The sequence below is a fragment of the Panthera leo genome, chromosome D3, assembly GCF_018350215.1.
Source record: "Panthera leo isolate Ple1 chromosome D3, P.leo_Ple1_pat1.1, whole genome shotgun sequence".
Classification (NCBI taxonomy): domain Eukaryota; kingdom Metazoa; phylum Chordata; class Mammalia; order Carnivora; family Felidae; genus Panthera; species Panthera leo.
This window is the reverse complement of record NC_056690.1, coordinates 1,986,761-2,002,191: the sequence shown is the minus strand read 5'-3', so window position 1 is coordinate 2,002,191 and position 15,431 is coordinate 1,986,761. Positions and strand designations below refer to the sequence as shown.

Sequence of the window (15,431 nt, the reverse complement as noted above, 5' to 3'; positions counted from 1 at the left end):
CTGACGACTGGGATGCCAGCACACCAGGACAGGAGGGGCCAGCCGCCCGCGTGGGCAGCGGCCGTCAGGCGCCGAGCCCCAGCCTGTGGCCGCACCTCAGCTGTCCTGCCGCCGGCGGGTTTCCTTTCTGGGCCCCGGCTGCGCAGGCGCGGCCACCCCACCCTTGTCCGCGCTGCCCAGCCCCCCGCCCCACCCCCTCCCATCCCGCTCCTGTCCGGTACAAGGGTGCGATGGGGGGGGGGGGGGGGCGGGCGCCAGGGGCAGCCCTCCCGGCTGCTGTGTGGCCCGGGCTGCTCCTGGCCCCGGGGCCACACCTGCCCTGTAAGTGGCCGGGACACAAGGCTTTGTTTGCTCCAGGGCCTTGGAGCTCCTACCTTAATCTGCGGTGTCTCCGCCCTTCCCGGTCCGGCCCCCAGGCCTGCAAGCCGGGCAGTCTGCGCACCTTCGTCTGGACAACGCGTCCCTTGTGTTCCCTCTCACCCGACTTCTGTTTTAAATCCACTCACCGAGTTCCAACGTACACCTCCGCATCCCCAGCTGGACGAGCTTCGGCAAATGCCTACACTCGCTCTGCCATCGTCAGATTTAGAAAACGTCTACTGCCTCCCTGCCCCTTTGCGAAGAGTCCTTCCCACCTGGTCCCCAAGCAACCAACGACGTGCCTTCCACCTGCTCTGGGATTGAGGACCAGGAAATCCCGCACCCTGTGCCGCTCTGGGCAGAGTGTTTCAAGGACAAACCCACGTGACTGTGTGAGCGGTGTATTTGCTAAGCTGTGTTCCGTCCCATGCGGTTCCACGTTTATTCACCAACGCAGGGATATTTGGGGTGTTTCACGCGTGGGGCCACTACAACTAACTGTAGCAACTTCTGAAGGCTTTACGCGAGCATCTACTTTTATGGGCCTACCAGACCTGCGAGCTAAGAGTCTGACCGCATGGAAGCCGCCCGGGCCCCGCTCTGCGAGACACAACTCCGGCCGCCCCGCGTCTTCACCCATATTTGATGAGGTCGGTCTTTTTAATTTTCACAGAATTTTAAAATGTTTAAAGTCAACCTAAGATTAAACACACCCATAGCAGTGGGCGTAGAATGTTCTCTCATTTGGGTTATTAACTGCATTTCCCTGCTGGCAAACGATACTGAGCATTTTTGTGCTTGCACACTGGCTGTTTTTACATCTCTTATAAAATACGTGTTCAGGACACTGGGTGGCTCAGTTGGTTGAGCATCTTTTTTTTTTTTTTTTTTTTTAATGTTTATTTTTATTTTAGAGAGAGACAGAGGCAGAGCATGAGGCAGAGAGAGAGGGAGACACAGAATCCAAAGCGGGCTCCAGGCTCCGAGCTGTCAGCACAGACCCCGACGCGGGCCTCAAACTCATGAACCGTGAGATCATGACCTGAGCGGAAATCGAGAGTGAGATGTTCAACCAACTGAACATATTCTTTCTAATGAAATCTGCATTCTTAAATTAAAAAAAAAAAATTGCTTTAATCCTTATTTATTTTTGACACAGAGCGGGAGCAGGGGAGGGGCAGACAGAGAGGGAGACACAGAATCCGAAGCAGCTCCAGGCTCCGAGCTGTCAGCACAGAGCCTGATGTGGGGCTCGAACTCATGAAGTGTGAGACCATGAGCTGAACCGAAGTCAGTCACTTAACCGACTGAGCCAGCCAGGCGCCCCAATCTCCCTGTCTCTACGCCCTTCCCCTTCTCCTGCTCTCTCAAAATAAAATTTAAAAAGTTCAAATCTTTTGCACTTTTAAAAAAAAATTTGGTCTTATTGAATTGGAAAATGTTTTTTCTACCTTCTAGACAATTCTTTTGTCAAATACACGTGCTATGCGTTATGCTGCTGTCTCCCAGTTTCCGGCTTGCTGTTTTGTTAAGTATCATTCAAAGAGAAGACATTTTTAAATCTGCTGAAGTCCAGTTACCAGGGTTTACTTTTTTCTGGCCAAATTTCTCCGTTTTCTTCTAGCAGCTTGATAGTTTTAACTTTTTCATTTAGGGCAGTGATCTGTTTGGGATTAAATTTTGTGCACCACGTGAGAGGAGGGTCAGTTTCCCACCTCCTCCCCTGTAAGTAGCTCTTTCTGCAACATTTCTTTCTAGAAAAGACCATACTTCGCGTCTTCCCCTACTGAGCTGTCTCGGTACCTTTGCGGCAAATGAACGCACCACATATGTGTGAGTCTACTTCCGGACTCCCCAGTTCATCCCAGTGATTTCAACGTGCGCATTTTACACAAAACCAACACCGCCTCCGTCACTGTAGCCTTACAAGTCTCAAAATCGGGCCACGTGACTCTTTTCAAACTCTGTTCAATCTTTTTCAAAATTGTCTCGGCTGTTGTAGATCATTTTGCATTTCTGTATCAGGACTTAAACCAGCTCCTCAATTTCTAGACAAAGCTTGCTGGGATTCTGACCGGGATTTCACTAAATCAATAGATCCGCTTGGGAGAAATTGGAAATTTAACATTACGTTTTCTACACCACCAACATATTCCATTTAAGAGCTCTTTTATTTCTAAGTGACGTTCTTTATTTTTCAGTATACAGGTTTTGCTCACATTTTGTTAACTTTACCCTGAAGTATTTCACGGTTTTGATGCTAATATAACTAATCACATGTATTTTTATTACTGTACCACTTCTCTTTTAATTTCTGTCCTAATTGTTCCCTGCTAGTTTGTAGAAATACCGATGATTCGTGTACGCTGACCTTGTACCTGTTCTCTTGCCCAATGCACGTGAGTTCCAACAGCATCTTGTAGCTGACTTCGCATCATATCATCTGCACATAAACACCATTTTGCTCCTTTCTTTCCAAACTGTGTGATTTTTCTTTCCCCTCCTTTCCTTCTTGTGCTGCCTGGAAGCCCAGCACGATGTTGAATACAAGCCTGTGTTGTTTTTGATGGAAAGAAAGAAGCGGTCAGCGTTTGCACCGTTAAGTATGGGGCTGGCCGTTAATTTTATGAAGTTGAGATCAACTCCTTTCTTTGCTGAGTTTCTTGAACAGCTGTTTTAATCTGCTAATATTTTTAGGGTTTTTAAAAAACTTCGTGGTGCTCTTGGTCTGCAGACCTCTTGTGACGTCCAGGTCTAGTTTTGGTATCTGGATACGGCTGACCTAAGGGGTCTGGGCATCTGTCTTCTCTCCAGGAGTTGTATACAGTCGGCATCATTTATTCCTTAAACGTTCAGTAGTGTTCGCCAAAGCGAAGTGCAGCTCGTACTGTCTCGGGTTTGCCTACAGATTTTGGGAAATTTGTACATTTTTTCAAAGATGTAGAGGAACATTAGTTCTGGCTACTTTTGCTCTTTTTTTTTTTTTTTTTGAGAAATTGTCAACTTTTTTTTTTTTTACTGTGGTAAAGTATACGCAGGAAACTTCGCCATTTCAACCATCTTTAATTGTGCGGTGGCGCAAAGTGCATTCACACCGTTGCGTAGACTTTAATTTCTTAAATCAGCATTTCTTGAACTAGAATTCTTTTTTCTAACCTCAGACATGCCGTTGCATCTAGCACTGTTTTTACATTAGTTCTTCAAGGTGGATTCATCTTGGGCAACTAAAGCTCTGTGCCCTCCGACCTTCCCGTGCCCCCCTCCCCCCGCCCTGGCACCCAGCATCCCGCTCTTGGTGGGTCGGTCTTGGATCTCACACGTACACGACATTGTGCGGTGTTCTCTAGTCCCATCATCTGAACTGTAAAGCTGCCAGGGGAAAGGTTACAAATACGGTTGGGGTTCACCCTCGAAGCCTTGGCTGTAAGAGAGCGGTCCTCGCGCACAAGAGCTACCCACTCAGCGCCAACTGCCTCCGTTTCCCCGAGCGGGCCGTCTGTCGCCTGTGCGCACGGGAGAAAGGAATTCTGGGAGGCTGCTCTGATGAAAAGCGCTTGAAACAAAGACACAGAGTAAACGGCCTTGTATAAAATAACAAATTTTATTTCTAGAAAATATTTTACACTAACTGAACACATGCACACACGCACATGATATGTAACCACACACTGAGTAACTTCCTTTTAATAAATGGACCACACACTAATATATTACAATTTACAATAGAGGTTTTGAAGACACAATGGGGGAAAGCTTGGTCATTCGTTTATAAACCTTCCATAAATTACAAAAGAAAGGCAGTCTGAAAAGTATGTATAAAGAGTAAAAAACAATTTACAAGTGGACAAGAATTACAAAATAGAAACCATCAAATACATCTGCCGGCAACTTTGCAAGTCTCTTGTTCGAGTGCCAGTGGTGGAGACTGGTGTGGAATCGATGTGAACAGACTGAGATTTTGGGGGCTGTACGTGTGGCTTGTGCATCGTGGGGGCTGCTCTACTGTGTGTTGCTCGCTGCTGGGGGCTGTGGGGGGGGGGGCGGGCACTGGACAAACACGGAAGTAACAGAAATGCATTTGCCACGAGAGGGGACACGGAAAGCCATGAGCCTGGTCAGCTTCCTGGCAGGTTGGAGGAGTGGGACTTGTCCGAACAAAGTCCCTCCCTCCCTCCCTCCCTCTCTCTCTCTCTCTGTTTTTGAATGATCTGAGTAAGTAAACATTTCTTTTCTGTGTTTCTGTGTTACCCGGCTGGCTTGGAAAGACGAGAAGCCGGGACTCGGAATGCACAACTCGATTCCAGAGCAGTGTGTCTGTGGGGGTGACGAGCGCTGAATGTACAACACGTACGAAGTGCACACCGTAGATTTTATTGGACAGTACAAACCATTGTGCGTTTATAAGGCAGAACATCAAGGCGGTTAGACTAGGAGTTTCAAGACCAGAGTTAGAGTGAGTTATGCGTCATGAGGCAAGCATTCTGGAAAGGGGGTCAAGGTGGAAACCATTCCTTTAAGGGCGGATGACAAATGCACAGAGACCGGAGGAGCCCGAGGAGCCCCTGGCCCCCCGCGTGCGTGCGGAGGAGCCCCCGGCCTCCAGGCAGCCCTCGGGCAAGAGCGGGGCGGGGCGGGGGGGGGGGGGGGGTAAGGGGTGGGGGGAGGGTGGGGGGAGGGGCACCAGCAGCTCTTTGTCCTTGCGGTGGCCTTAAAGTGCGCGGTGGCGCAAAGAGCGTTTCTCTACTGGTGTCAGGGGAGAAGAGTGTTTGTTTAGGAAGGTACTTGAGTCATGAAAGCCCTAGTTTGGAATTAAGGAGAATTACGGAGGTGTGGGAGTTGTCCAGAAGCACATGGGTCATTTCACTGCACCCAGCCTTTTCAGCAGTTTCTTGCCTTTGGAAAGCAGCCCCTTTTTCTTTTTCGAGGACATTTCCCTGCCTCTCCCAGGACTACCAGTACCCATAGATGACGTAGGTGACCCCGAATGGAGATGGGCTGAGGGGGATGACGCTCTCCTTGCTGTACCTGAACCCTCGGGAGGAACCTAGTAGGTACAGTGTGACAGTTTATTGAGTGCGTGCGCGCCAACAACATCCATCCACTCGGTGACATCACACTGTCCCCGTCTCCCACCAGGCAAGACAAGGGGCGGCCCGCGGCTTCCCTCGGGGTGGAAAGGGGGCCCCGCAGCGGGCCCGAGGGGGACGGCCTGGCCACCACCGGCTGCTTTGCCGTCACTTTGTCTTCGGGGCTGGGGGACGGCCGTTGCTTCGGCAAAACAAGGCTGGGTAGTGATTTACTTTGTGAGTCAAGACCAAATGCGGGAGCGTGGGAGGTGGGGGTGCCGCTTTGAGTGGAAGTGGCCGAGGACCCCTCGGCATCGCACGAGCGAACGCTCTGAAAGGGGGCTTCGGGGCTCGGCTATGGAAGTGCGGACCGTGGCGGGGGCGTCCCCGAGGGGCGGGCGGGGGGGGGGGGGTTAGTGGGCTACAGCAGACGGCACACCGGTTGAAAGAAAAGAAAAACTAAAATGAACCTCAATTGCAATCAAAGGAAGCGTCGAGGCCCTTGTCGCCTTTCATCATTTCCAAGCGACTGGAGATGAGGTTTTGCCAACAGAGCGCGCGCCGCGGTGCCTGCGGGTCCTCCGCGCGGTGGCGCCCGGTGCGTCCCGTCCCCATCCCCGTCCCCGTCCCCGCGCTCTACGCGCCGGAGACCCGGGTCCTCCGCCCCGCACCCCTCGCCTCCCCGGCCGCAACGTCTGCCTAGCACGGGTGTTCGGGAGCCAGCAGGCACACGAGAGGAGCCAAGGGCCTGACGCTTGCTTGGATTTAAAATCAAGGTCTCGTTCCAATGGAAAACACCTAGTAATAAGCATCCCAAAGGACACCTGAAGATACCATCTATGCGTCTGAGGCAATCATTGGAGCTGCATGTGTCGCAAAGCTCAGTACTGCACTGGGGCCCCCGCCCGTGTGCTCGGAACACGTGTTTGTGCTTTGGCGAGGAGCCTCGGCTCGCTCGCGAGAGAGAGGTACGGTGGCTCGAGCGAAGCTCGCCTGGCATGCCAGCCGGCCCGGGGCGTGTTCGGAGCCAACGCTAGGTGGCCGCACGCCCACTACTCATCTGCTCGATCTCGAGTTAACGTGTTTGGGAGTGAGATCTCCTAGAGTAAACAGAGTCGTGAGCTTGTGCTTTTTCCGAGGGGGGCTAACGATGCGATATGCAGCTTCAGTTATGAGGAGACATTGGAACATTCTCTATGTAAACAAACAATTAGCCTGTTAAGAAATATGTTCCCAATGTTGGCCTTTGAAATGTTCTTAATGGAGACAGTAGGAAAGGAGTTTTCAACATGATTATCCTACTACAGATTCAGTTGCTTTACAACTGAGGCCAGTAACGGCCTGATGTTTTAGGTCCAATGAGTTTTTGAGACATATTTCTTTTTTTTTTTTTTTTTAAACCCCACAGTGAAGCCTTAAGTCTACTGCACTCGTCCGTGTAAGGTAGCTTAAGTTGGTATCTTTATAGGTATCTTCAGCTGCTCACTTACGTGAAGGGCTACAGTGCCTGATTAGGGTGTGAAATGAACACTCTTCTTCTGTTTCCAAGCAGATGAGCAAAGAAATAAAAATATATATATATAAAAATGTAATATATAAAAACTGGCAGTGATGGAAAAAAATAAAAATGAGAGACTACACATGAATGTAATCGAATAGTCAGTTTTGCTCGAGGAGCCCTCGGGTCTGTGGCAAGAGATCTGAAACCCCGGCGGGGCAGGCGGCCGCCAGTGCCCCCTGGACGGAAGGACTAGCCGACCCCTTCGCTCTCAACCGAACCGGAATGTGTGTCTATGCTGTAGGACGGGGGCTCCCTTGGTGAGGAAAGGCGGATTTGGAAGAATCGAGAGGGTCTGTTTTGGCGAACTAAGTAAGCTTGCGTAAGAATCTCGAGGCACAACCCCCAGGGAAGGGCGGAGACAAAAGATACAAAAATACCAGCACAAGGACCGTGGCAGGCCGTACGTGGCAGAGCGGGACACAAGTCAAAACTGCTGGGGGCGTGTGCTTACCCGTTTGGCCTTGGAGCGCGGCGGTGCGTCTCGGGAGTAGTGACAGGGCGCGTCGGAGAGGTAGACCTCCACGTCGTCAGGCACTTCCTCCAGGAAGTTGGAAGGGACAAGGCCTTTCTGCCCATTAAGTTCCCCCTGGAAGCACAGAAGAACGAGTTACCCTGTTTTTCCGGAACCCGACTTCCTGCTCCAGCTGCGGGAGGGAAGCTTCGAGCAGCGTGGCCTGCTGGGTCTGTTCTGGTTCAACAGCGGAGGAACTTCCAAAGGGACCCCGGTGTGTCCAAACCCACCCTGGTCACGGGAACAGCCTCACGACACGCCGACCGAGCTCCCCGGGGTCTGCGTCTGGCCGGTCTGGGCTGACGCCGAGGCACCTGTGTCTCGGGCAAGGGGCAAGGGGCAAGGGGCCCGGAGCCACTCCTGGGCACCACTGGCTGGGATGCCCTCACGGAGCGGCCGTCGACCCCGGCTGCCCTCAGAATCCGTACGGAGCCTTGAAAAACGCCATCTGTGCGGCACGCGGGTCCAGACGGACCGAACCCATCCGGGACGATGTGACGTGCGGGCAAGACGGGGAGCTACTGATCCGTCCACACACGTCATCTCTCTAAAAATCCAAACAACGTGGGCAAATGAAAGCACCTGCTGACCCCTCCTCGGACAATACTGCTTCCCTTCCGGAACGTTCTCTCCTTTCCACATCTACACAGGTCGCCATCCACGGGACATCTGTACCCAGCGGGTCACAGCCACCTCATGGCTTCTTCCCCACCACCCCCAACACAAACCTGCCCCCGCAGTGCCCAGAACCAAGTCCCAAGCTGGTGACCCCCGGTGTACATGGGGATCTGCGTCCCTCTTCACAAGTCTAGGAAACGACGGCATGGGACGGGCAGCCGACTCCCTCCGCACCAGAAACTGCGCCCGAGGACACGGCCAACGGCGTGGAAAGGGAACCTACAGGATGGGAGGGTATCTGCAAGCCATTTATCTAGGAAGCAGTTAACGTCCGGAACGCATCAAGAGCTCTCAACACCACAACAAGAAACCGATTAAAAAACGCACAGGCGCCTGGGGGGCTCCGTCTGTTAAGCAACCGACTCTTGATTTCAGCTGACGTCATGATCTCGCAGTGTGGGGGTTCAAGCCCCACTTCAGGCTCTGCACTGACGGCACGGAGCCTGCCTGGGATTCTCTGTCTCCCTCTCTCCCTACTCCTCCCCTGCTTACGCTTTCTCAAAATAAATACACGTTTTTAAAAACGGACAAAGGACTTGCATAGACACTTCCCCTGAGGAAAGACACATAAATGGCCAACAAGCACATGAGAAGATGCTCAACATCGATCGACATGAACGTCTTAGAGCAACGTAAATCAACATCACAGGATACCACCTCACATCCGTTAAACGGACAGGACAGAAAACAAAAACAATTAAAGAAAACACGACCAGAAAATAGTGTTGCCGAAAACACGGACAAGCCGGAACCCTCGCGCGCTTGCTGGTGGGGACGTGGAACGGAGTGGCTGCCGGGGGCAAAACCGTCCAGCAGCCCCAGTTAAACGCAGAAGCACCCCCCGACCCAGCGATTCCACTCCTGGGCCTAGACCCCCGAGAGCTGGAAGCAGGGTCCGAGGGACGTGTCTGTGCAGCACGCTCACGACTGTGTACTTCACGGGAGCCACGTGCCCCTGACGGGGGTGAACGGGGAGCCAACCCGTGTCCCCACCGCGGAGCAGCACCCGGGGGCGGACACGTGCTACGACGCGGACGGCCCCACGGGACTCGTGCCTGGTGAAGGCGGGCGGAACAGAATTCACACGGTGACCGCGTTTCCACGAGGCCCCGACAGCAGGCGGGTCCGCGCGGACGGAGGGCAGACGGGGGGCCGGGACCGGGGGTCGGGGGGTGGGGGAGGGTAAAGGCCAACTGTGTTCAGTGGCGACGGAGTCTCGGGTTTGCGGGACGGCGACCACGTGGCGTCTGCGTCACGCCGGGAACGTATCCACCACCACTGAACGGCACGCCTGACGATGAGGACGGCCAATTGTACGGTTTTTGCAATTAAAAATAAAACTTAATTAAGCAAGAGAGGCGGCCCCAGGTACCTCCCACGTCTCCCCAGCAAGAACTCTCGCTGGGCCCGGGATGCACATGCCCGGGGGCACCTGCCCTGGCTGCGACCCTGGAGACCCCTCTCCCCTTTCTGGCGAGCCCCCAATCCTCCTCCCTGAGGCCTCAGCTGACTTTCCTCAGCGTCCCTCAGACTCTCTCTAGGACACGTGCCCCCGGGCCTCTGCTCACATCGAGGGTCCCCAGTCACGTCTCCACGCGGGCACTCAAGCGTCTCCGCGGCCCAGACGTCTGTCAGGAAACCCGGCCCCACCAGACTCCCCAGCAGCATCAGAGAGCTCGGCTCCTCCGGGTGAGGCCGCGGGCGGCTCGCGTCTGGGGGACGTGGGACCGTGTCCCGTGTCCCGTGGGAACGCACAGCCTCACGCTCAGCTCCCCGCTGGTGCCGCGTTCACCTCACGCGGGCCTGCGGCTCCCCGACCCAGGACGGTCCTGTGCACGCTGGCGTCCGGGCGGACCCCTGCTCCGGGCCTCCCACAGGCCGTCTTAGGAACGCACGCGTCGGAAGTGCTCACGACCCCCTCATGGTCGCCCCCTCTGCTGCGTGTTGCTGCATCTGACCTTCTGGTGGCCACCAGAATCTTCCGGGATCAACGGCACGGAGGCCGCTCCGTCTCGGAGAGGGTCAGCTGTCCTCCAGCTCGCTATTTGCCAAAGCACGTTTTTCTCTCTGCCGTGTCCTTACGCCCACGTTCCCAAGGGCACCCATCACCTGAGGCAGAACCTGGGGGTCCTCCCTGGACGACACTCTTACCCCAACTAGTGGCCTGAGCTCTGGGTGATACAGACGCCAGCTTCTGTCCACTTTCCTCCGTCTTTTGGCCCAGCCCGCAGCCTGTGCCCTGGCCCCTGGGGCCCCCGCCGCCCTTCAACCACCTGCAGGACAGGAAGCCTGGCACTGTCCCACTCACAGACCCTTGAGAGTCTCACCCAGGAGAAACGGGACAAAGCGTGAGAGGCCTCACTAATCAGGACCTGCACGAAGTGAGGACCCTTGAGTCCCACGTGCCCGAAGCCGTGAACTCGTTGGACTCAAAGAGAAACCTGCCTCACAAAGGACTTGATGGTTTCCCAACTATTCTGATAAAATAAAAGGGGGTGGTGGGGAGGCTGGTGCAAGATGGGCGTCCCGTCCCCAAGCCACCACTGCACCAGGCCCCCCGCAGTCCTGCCAGCTCCATGGCGGCCCCTTGGGCTCGGAGGGCGGCTCTCACAGGAGGCACCCAGTGCAGAAACACTAAGATCAGCCTATCGGTGGGCATTCTTAGTAAAGTAACCGTAATAAAACTCTTTTCCTCAGCAGATGCCAGGAGCCATACCCCCAGGAGCACCAAGCGGGGAGGCCGGGCCCCCAAGGCGACTGGGCGGAGACCCAGAGCCCCGGGCCAACACTGCCAACAGCCATCAGCCCAGAGGACGGTCGGGGAGGAGCTCTACATTCTGTCGGTGTGAAATCATTAACTTTGCTCATTCGTATTTCCTTCTTCTCCCGTATGAAAACACACTTGTTACCTTACAAACAATCAGAAAGCTAACTTGTTTGGTATGTGTCCGGATGGAAGAAAATCTTAAATACAAGAATGTGGGAGGGCGCCTGGGCGGCTCAGTCGGTTGAGCGTCCAGCTCTTGCTTCAGCTCAGGTCACGAGCTCACGGTCCGTGGGTTCAAGCCCCGCATCGGGCTCTGTGCCGGGAGCGCGGAGCCTGCTTGGGATTCTCCCTCTGCCCCTCCCCGCTGCTCCCTCTTTCTCTCTCTCAAAATAAATACACTTTAAAAGACAAAGACCGTGAATCCACGTGCTGTGTTTACGGCTTCCACGCGTGGGAACTGCCCCTCACAGAGGGGAAGGGGCGGTGCGGCACACAGCACGGCCTTTCTGCATTAGACGGGACCCCGCGGAAGGGACACGGGGCAGGCGGGCCTCTCGGGGAGCCGAGCACACAGCGCGCACCTAAGTCAGGGGCGAAAGTATCGATCGCGAGGCGGTGCTTCCCGGGGGCTCCGGAAACTTACGTAATAGAAGCCATCTTCATCGATTTCACCGAACACGGTAATAATGTCTCCCGTGCAGAACGTCAGCTCCGCCTGTAGAGACAAACATCAAGCTAGTGCCACTTTCCCGCACAAACCAGGAGGGTTTTTGTTCCTTCCAGGTTCTTCACGACTGCCCTACTGGCTTCTTTCTCTCGTTATTTTGGTGAGGAGCCACTCCCTCAGTCGTCGGGGAAGAAAGGCAGGAGGCCGCCGAGCGCCTGTAAGCACAGCTCAACGTGAGGCCCCCGAAACGAAAAGCGCCCCGGCGCTGGGTCCGAGGCCACAACTCCAGACCGCTGCTGGGCTCCCCCGGTCGCCGTTCTTTGAAAGCAGTCAAATAGTTAACTGGAAAAACCCTGATCTCCAGGGAGACGTTCTCTGCAGACTGGGGACCGTTACATAAATTACCGCCCCCCCCCCCCCCCCCCCACTGAGCGCCAAAACAATCTTGACTCAGTTCTCAAATGCCACTCCGCTCAGTGCCAGGCACTGGTGGAGGGCGTGAGAAAACAGGAGCACGTGAATGCAGCTTTATCTCCGGACCTGGAAACGAGGGAGGGAGGCGCGCGTCTAAGCGTCACCAGGCACACGAATCGATCTGCACGGAAGTGCCTGGTGAGTCAGTCGCGCTCCACGTCCGCCCACGAGCTGGGGGCGGGTCCCCTTCCGAGTCTCGGTGCTTCGTGGCCACGCCGGCCCAGGCCACGTGCAGAGAGGACACCGGGCCTGTCCCCCGGCTTCTTGCGTGTCAGGGCGGGGGTGGGGGGCGTACTGCTCTGCTTTCCCTCGGGCTTTATTTCCCTCGTCAAGACGACCCTCCGGGGCCACCCCCAGCAGACCAGGATCACAGCTGCTCTGCCGGGAGCATCCCGGATGGGGACCTCCCGGCCACAGCAGCGACCTTGCTCGGCACCTGCTGTGCTCTGTCTCCTCCCTCCTGGCTCCCTAACACCATTCACCGCTCTGGTAGTGCCCCCTGTGGACGGTTCCAGCGATGGCGGGAGGCCAGATCCCGGTTTCCCGGGGCAGCACCGCAGTGAAACCGCGCTGCGGGTACCTCGACGTCGATGTTCGGTGAGCTTTCCCTGGGGTCGTAGTCATACAGGGCCACCACCCTCCGAGTCGCCCCCGGGTGCCGGCCGCCTCTTCGGCTTCTCTCTGTTTACACACAAGAAGAAAGCCGTCGTGTGGTTATTTCAAGAGGAGAGGTGCCCCCTCCCTTGCCCCAAGCAGCACAGCAGGCTGCACTTGGCCGCTGGGACCAGACCCGCCCCCTCTCAAGGGGGGCCGGTCGCCCTGGGCTGCATGTTCTAGTATCTCTGCTCGGGCACAGCCCTCCCACCCCCAACCCCCAACATACACACACACAGTGCCAAGGACACTTTCCTCTCCCTGGCATGTCCATCAGGCCGGGAGACAAGTGAAGCAGGGATTCTCCGGAATAATAAATCTAAACGATTCAGAACATTGCTCCTGGAGGAAGTTGGCATTTGTGCATTTCTTCCAAACACAGCCACTCTGCGCCTAGAATTGGTTTCTGGAATTCGTACAAATGAAAACCGTGGAAGGCAGGTATTTTGCAAGCACCTAAAGTTGGTTCTGTGCCCCGTCAGTGGTTTTCAGCCGGCACAGGGCCCGGCTGTGCAAAGATCCAGAGATCACCCGCACCTCGGCTCCTGCCCAAGAGGCACTGCTTCATTTAGAGAAAGCAGGGCACCGTTGTAGGGCCTGTGCACTTGCTTCCTCGAAACACAGAGGAGAGTTATTCCAGGGATCAATTAGAGCACTCCCGGGCTTGTTAGTTTTCCAGGGCAAGTTGCAAGTACGAATTCCTGCGGGTGGCAGTAACAGTGAAATTCACCCTTTCCGGCAGAGGCTGGGTAAGCTTCGAGGAGCTCACACGGTCCTGTGACCACAGCTGGCAGCAATCAAGGTGGACAGTTCTGTCAGCCCCCAAAATTGCCGGATGCTTCTCTGATGCCACCTCCAGCCCCAGGTAACCACCGGTCCGCTTTCTGTCCCGAGACTTTTACCTTTCCAGAGTAGCATTTAAGTGGAATCATCCCAGATATAGTTTTTTTAGAAAGTGGCTTCTTTCACGGGGACAGTGCACCTGAGACCCGCTCGTGTGACCGCGTGCATCAGCGGTCCTCCTCTCCCGCGCGAGGGGCAGCCCCCGTGTGGACGCACCAGTTACCCGATCCGCCTACCAGGGGAAAGGCACCTGAGTGTCCCGCTGTCGGTGGTGCCCGGGCAAGCCCCCTGTGAACACCCTGTGCAGGATTTGAGCGGGAAGTCCTATTCCTGGGGGGTGAGCACTCAGCGGGGGAGCGGGGGGACTGTGCCGGAAGCGTGTCTAGCCTCGGAAGGACCTGCACATCTGACTGCGGAGATGCCCCAGGCGGGTTCACCTCCGGCCGACGGTGCGCTGGCTCCATATCCCTCCTACGCATGGTGTGCCCCCGTGGCTGTGCCCGTGGGTGAGTCTTGGCTCCCTGCCATGCCTTTAATTTGCATTTCACTGATCACGTGAAGCATCCTTCCACGTGCTTGCTTCCATGTGTCCTCCTTGGTGAAGGATCTCTTCAATCTTTTTTCTTTATTTTGGGAGAAACCAGGACAGAGAGTGAGCAGAGGAGGGGCAGAGAGAGACGGGGGGGGGGGGGGGGGGGGGGGTGGGACACAGAATCCGAAGCAGGCTCCAGGCTCCGAGCTGTCAGCTCAGAGCTCGACGCAGGGCTCAAGCTCACAGACTGTGAGACCGTGACCTGAGCCGAAACCAAAAGTTGGACGCTTAACCGACTGAGCCCCCCAGATCTCTTCAATCTTTTGTCCCCATTGTTATTGGTCATTCGCTTTCTCGTTGTTGAGTTTTGAAAGCTTGTCATGTGTCCTCTGAATTCAAGTCCCCCTTCAGCTGGGTCACGTGCAAATCTTTTCCCCCAGCCTGTGGCCTCTCTCTTCCTTCTCTTCACAGTGTCTTTCTCAGCCCAGAACGACTCGATTTCCATGAAGTCCAACATCAGAATTTTCCTCTTCCGTGGCATGGTTTTAGTGTCACATCAAAGACAGTGCTGCCTGACCACCACCAAGTTTTTCCATGTTTTCTTCTAGAACTTTCTAGTTCTAGAAAGAACTAGATATTTGAGACCGTGTTCAGTTTTAAGTTAAGTCTTCTGGTTTGGCGGGAGTATGGCCCGAGCTTCATTTCCCCACCGAATCCAGCACCTGTTATGGAAAAGACTGTCCTTTCCCATTGAACAGCCTCTTGACCGTGGACGCGAATCCGTGGACGGTGTTATGTGTTGGTCCGTTTTGTGGACTCTGTTCCGTTCCATTGACGTGTGTGCCTCTGTGTCCTCCGATCCCACCATCTGGATTCGTCTCCCTGTATGGTCTTACAATCCCGTTAACGTCCACTCTTCTTTTAAATCTGCTTGGGCAACGGTAGTTCCTTTGCCTTTTCATACACGTTTTTGGCTTAGCGTATCGATTCCAAACAAATCCCTGCCCAGACGTTGACTGGGGTTGTGCCGCATCCATAGGACAGTCTGGGGATGCGGGACGTCTCGCCGCCCCAAGTCCGGGAACACGGCGCCTCCATGCACTTGGGGATCTTTAGCACACAGATCCCGCACCCATCTCGGTAGACTCACCCCTCCCCCTTTCGCGTCTCTGTTGCGTTACCGTAAACAGTATTACTTCTCAAATTTCCATTTCAAATTTTCCACTGCTAACATTTGGAAAGACAACTGCTTTTGTATCCAGTGACCTTGCTAATAAACTCACTAGTTAATTTACGGGATCCTTTGAGATTTTCTAGA

The 15,431-nt window shown here is 54.8% G+C and overlaps 1 protein-coding gene across 16 annotated transcripts in view; it reads right to left on the bottom strand.

The window, feature by feature from the left end:
- Positions 1–5,022: 5,022 nt before the first annotated feature.
- Positions 5,023–15,431, bottom strand: part of RIMBP2 (RIMS binding protein 2) — a 194,217-nt gene continuing 183,808 nt past the window's right edge. For 12 of the 16 annotated variants that reach the window (XM_042911528.1, XM_042911538.1, XM_042911536.1 and 9 more), the window contains 4 exons: positions 12,665–12,765; positions 11,587–11,658; positions 7,439–7,573; positions 5,023–5,404 (listed from right to left, as the gene is read on the bottom strand). In XM_042911528.1, coding sequence (XP_042767462.1) covers positions 5,216–5,404; positions 7,439–7,573; positions 11,587–11,658; positions 12,665–12,765 — 497 coding nt within the window. In that variant the 3' untranslated portion in view covers positions 5,023–5,215. Of the gene's footprint in view, positions 5,405–6,039; positions 6,965–7,438; positions 7,574–11,586; positions 11,659–12,664; positions 12,766–15,431 lie in introns of those variants that run through there. The other 4 variants (XM_042911527.1, XM_042911533.1, XM_042911534.1 and 1 more) reach the window with 2 other exon arrangements.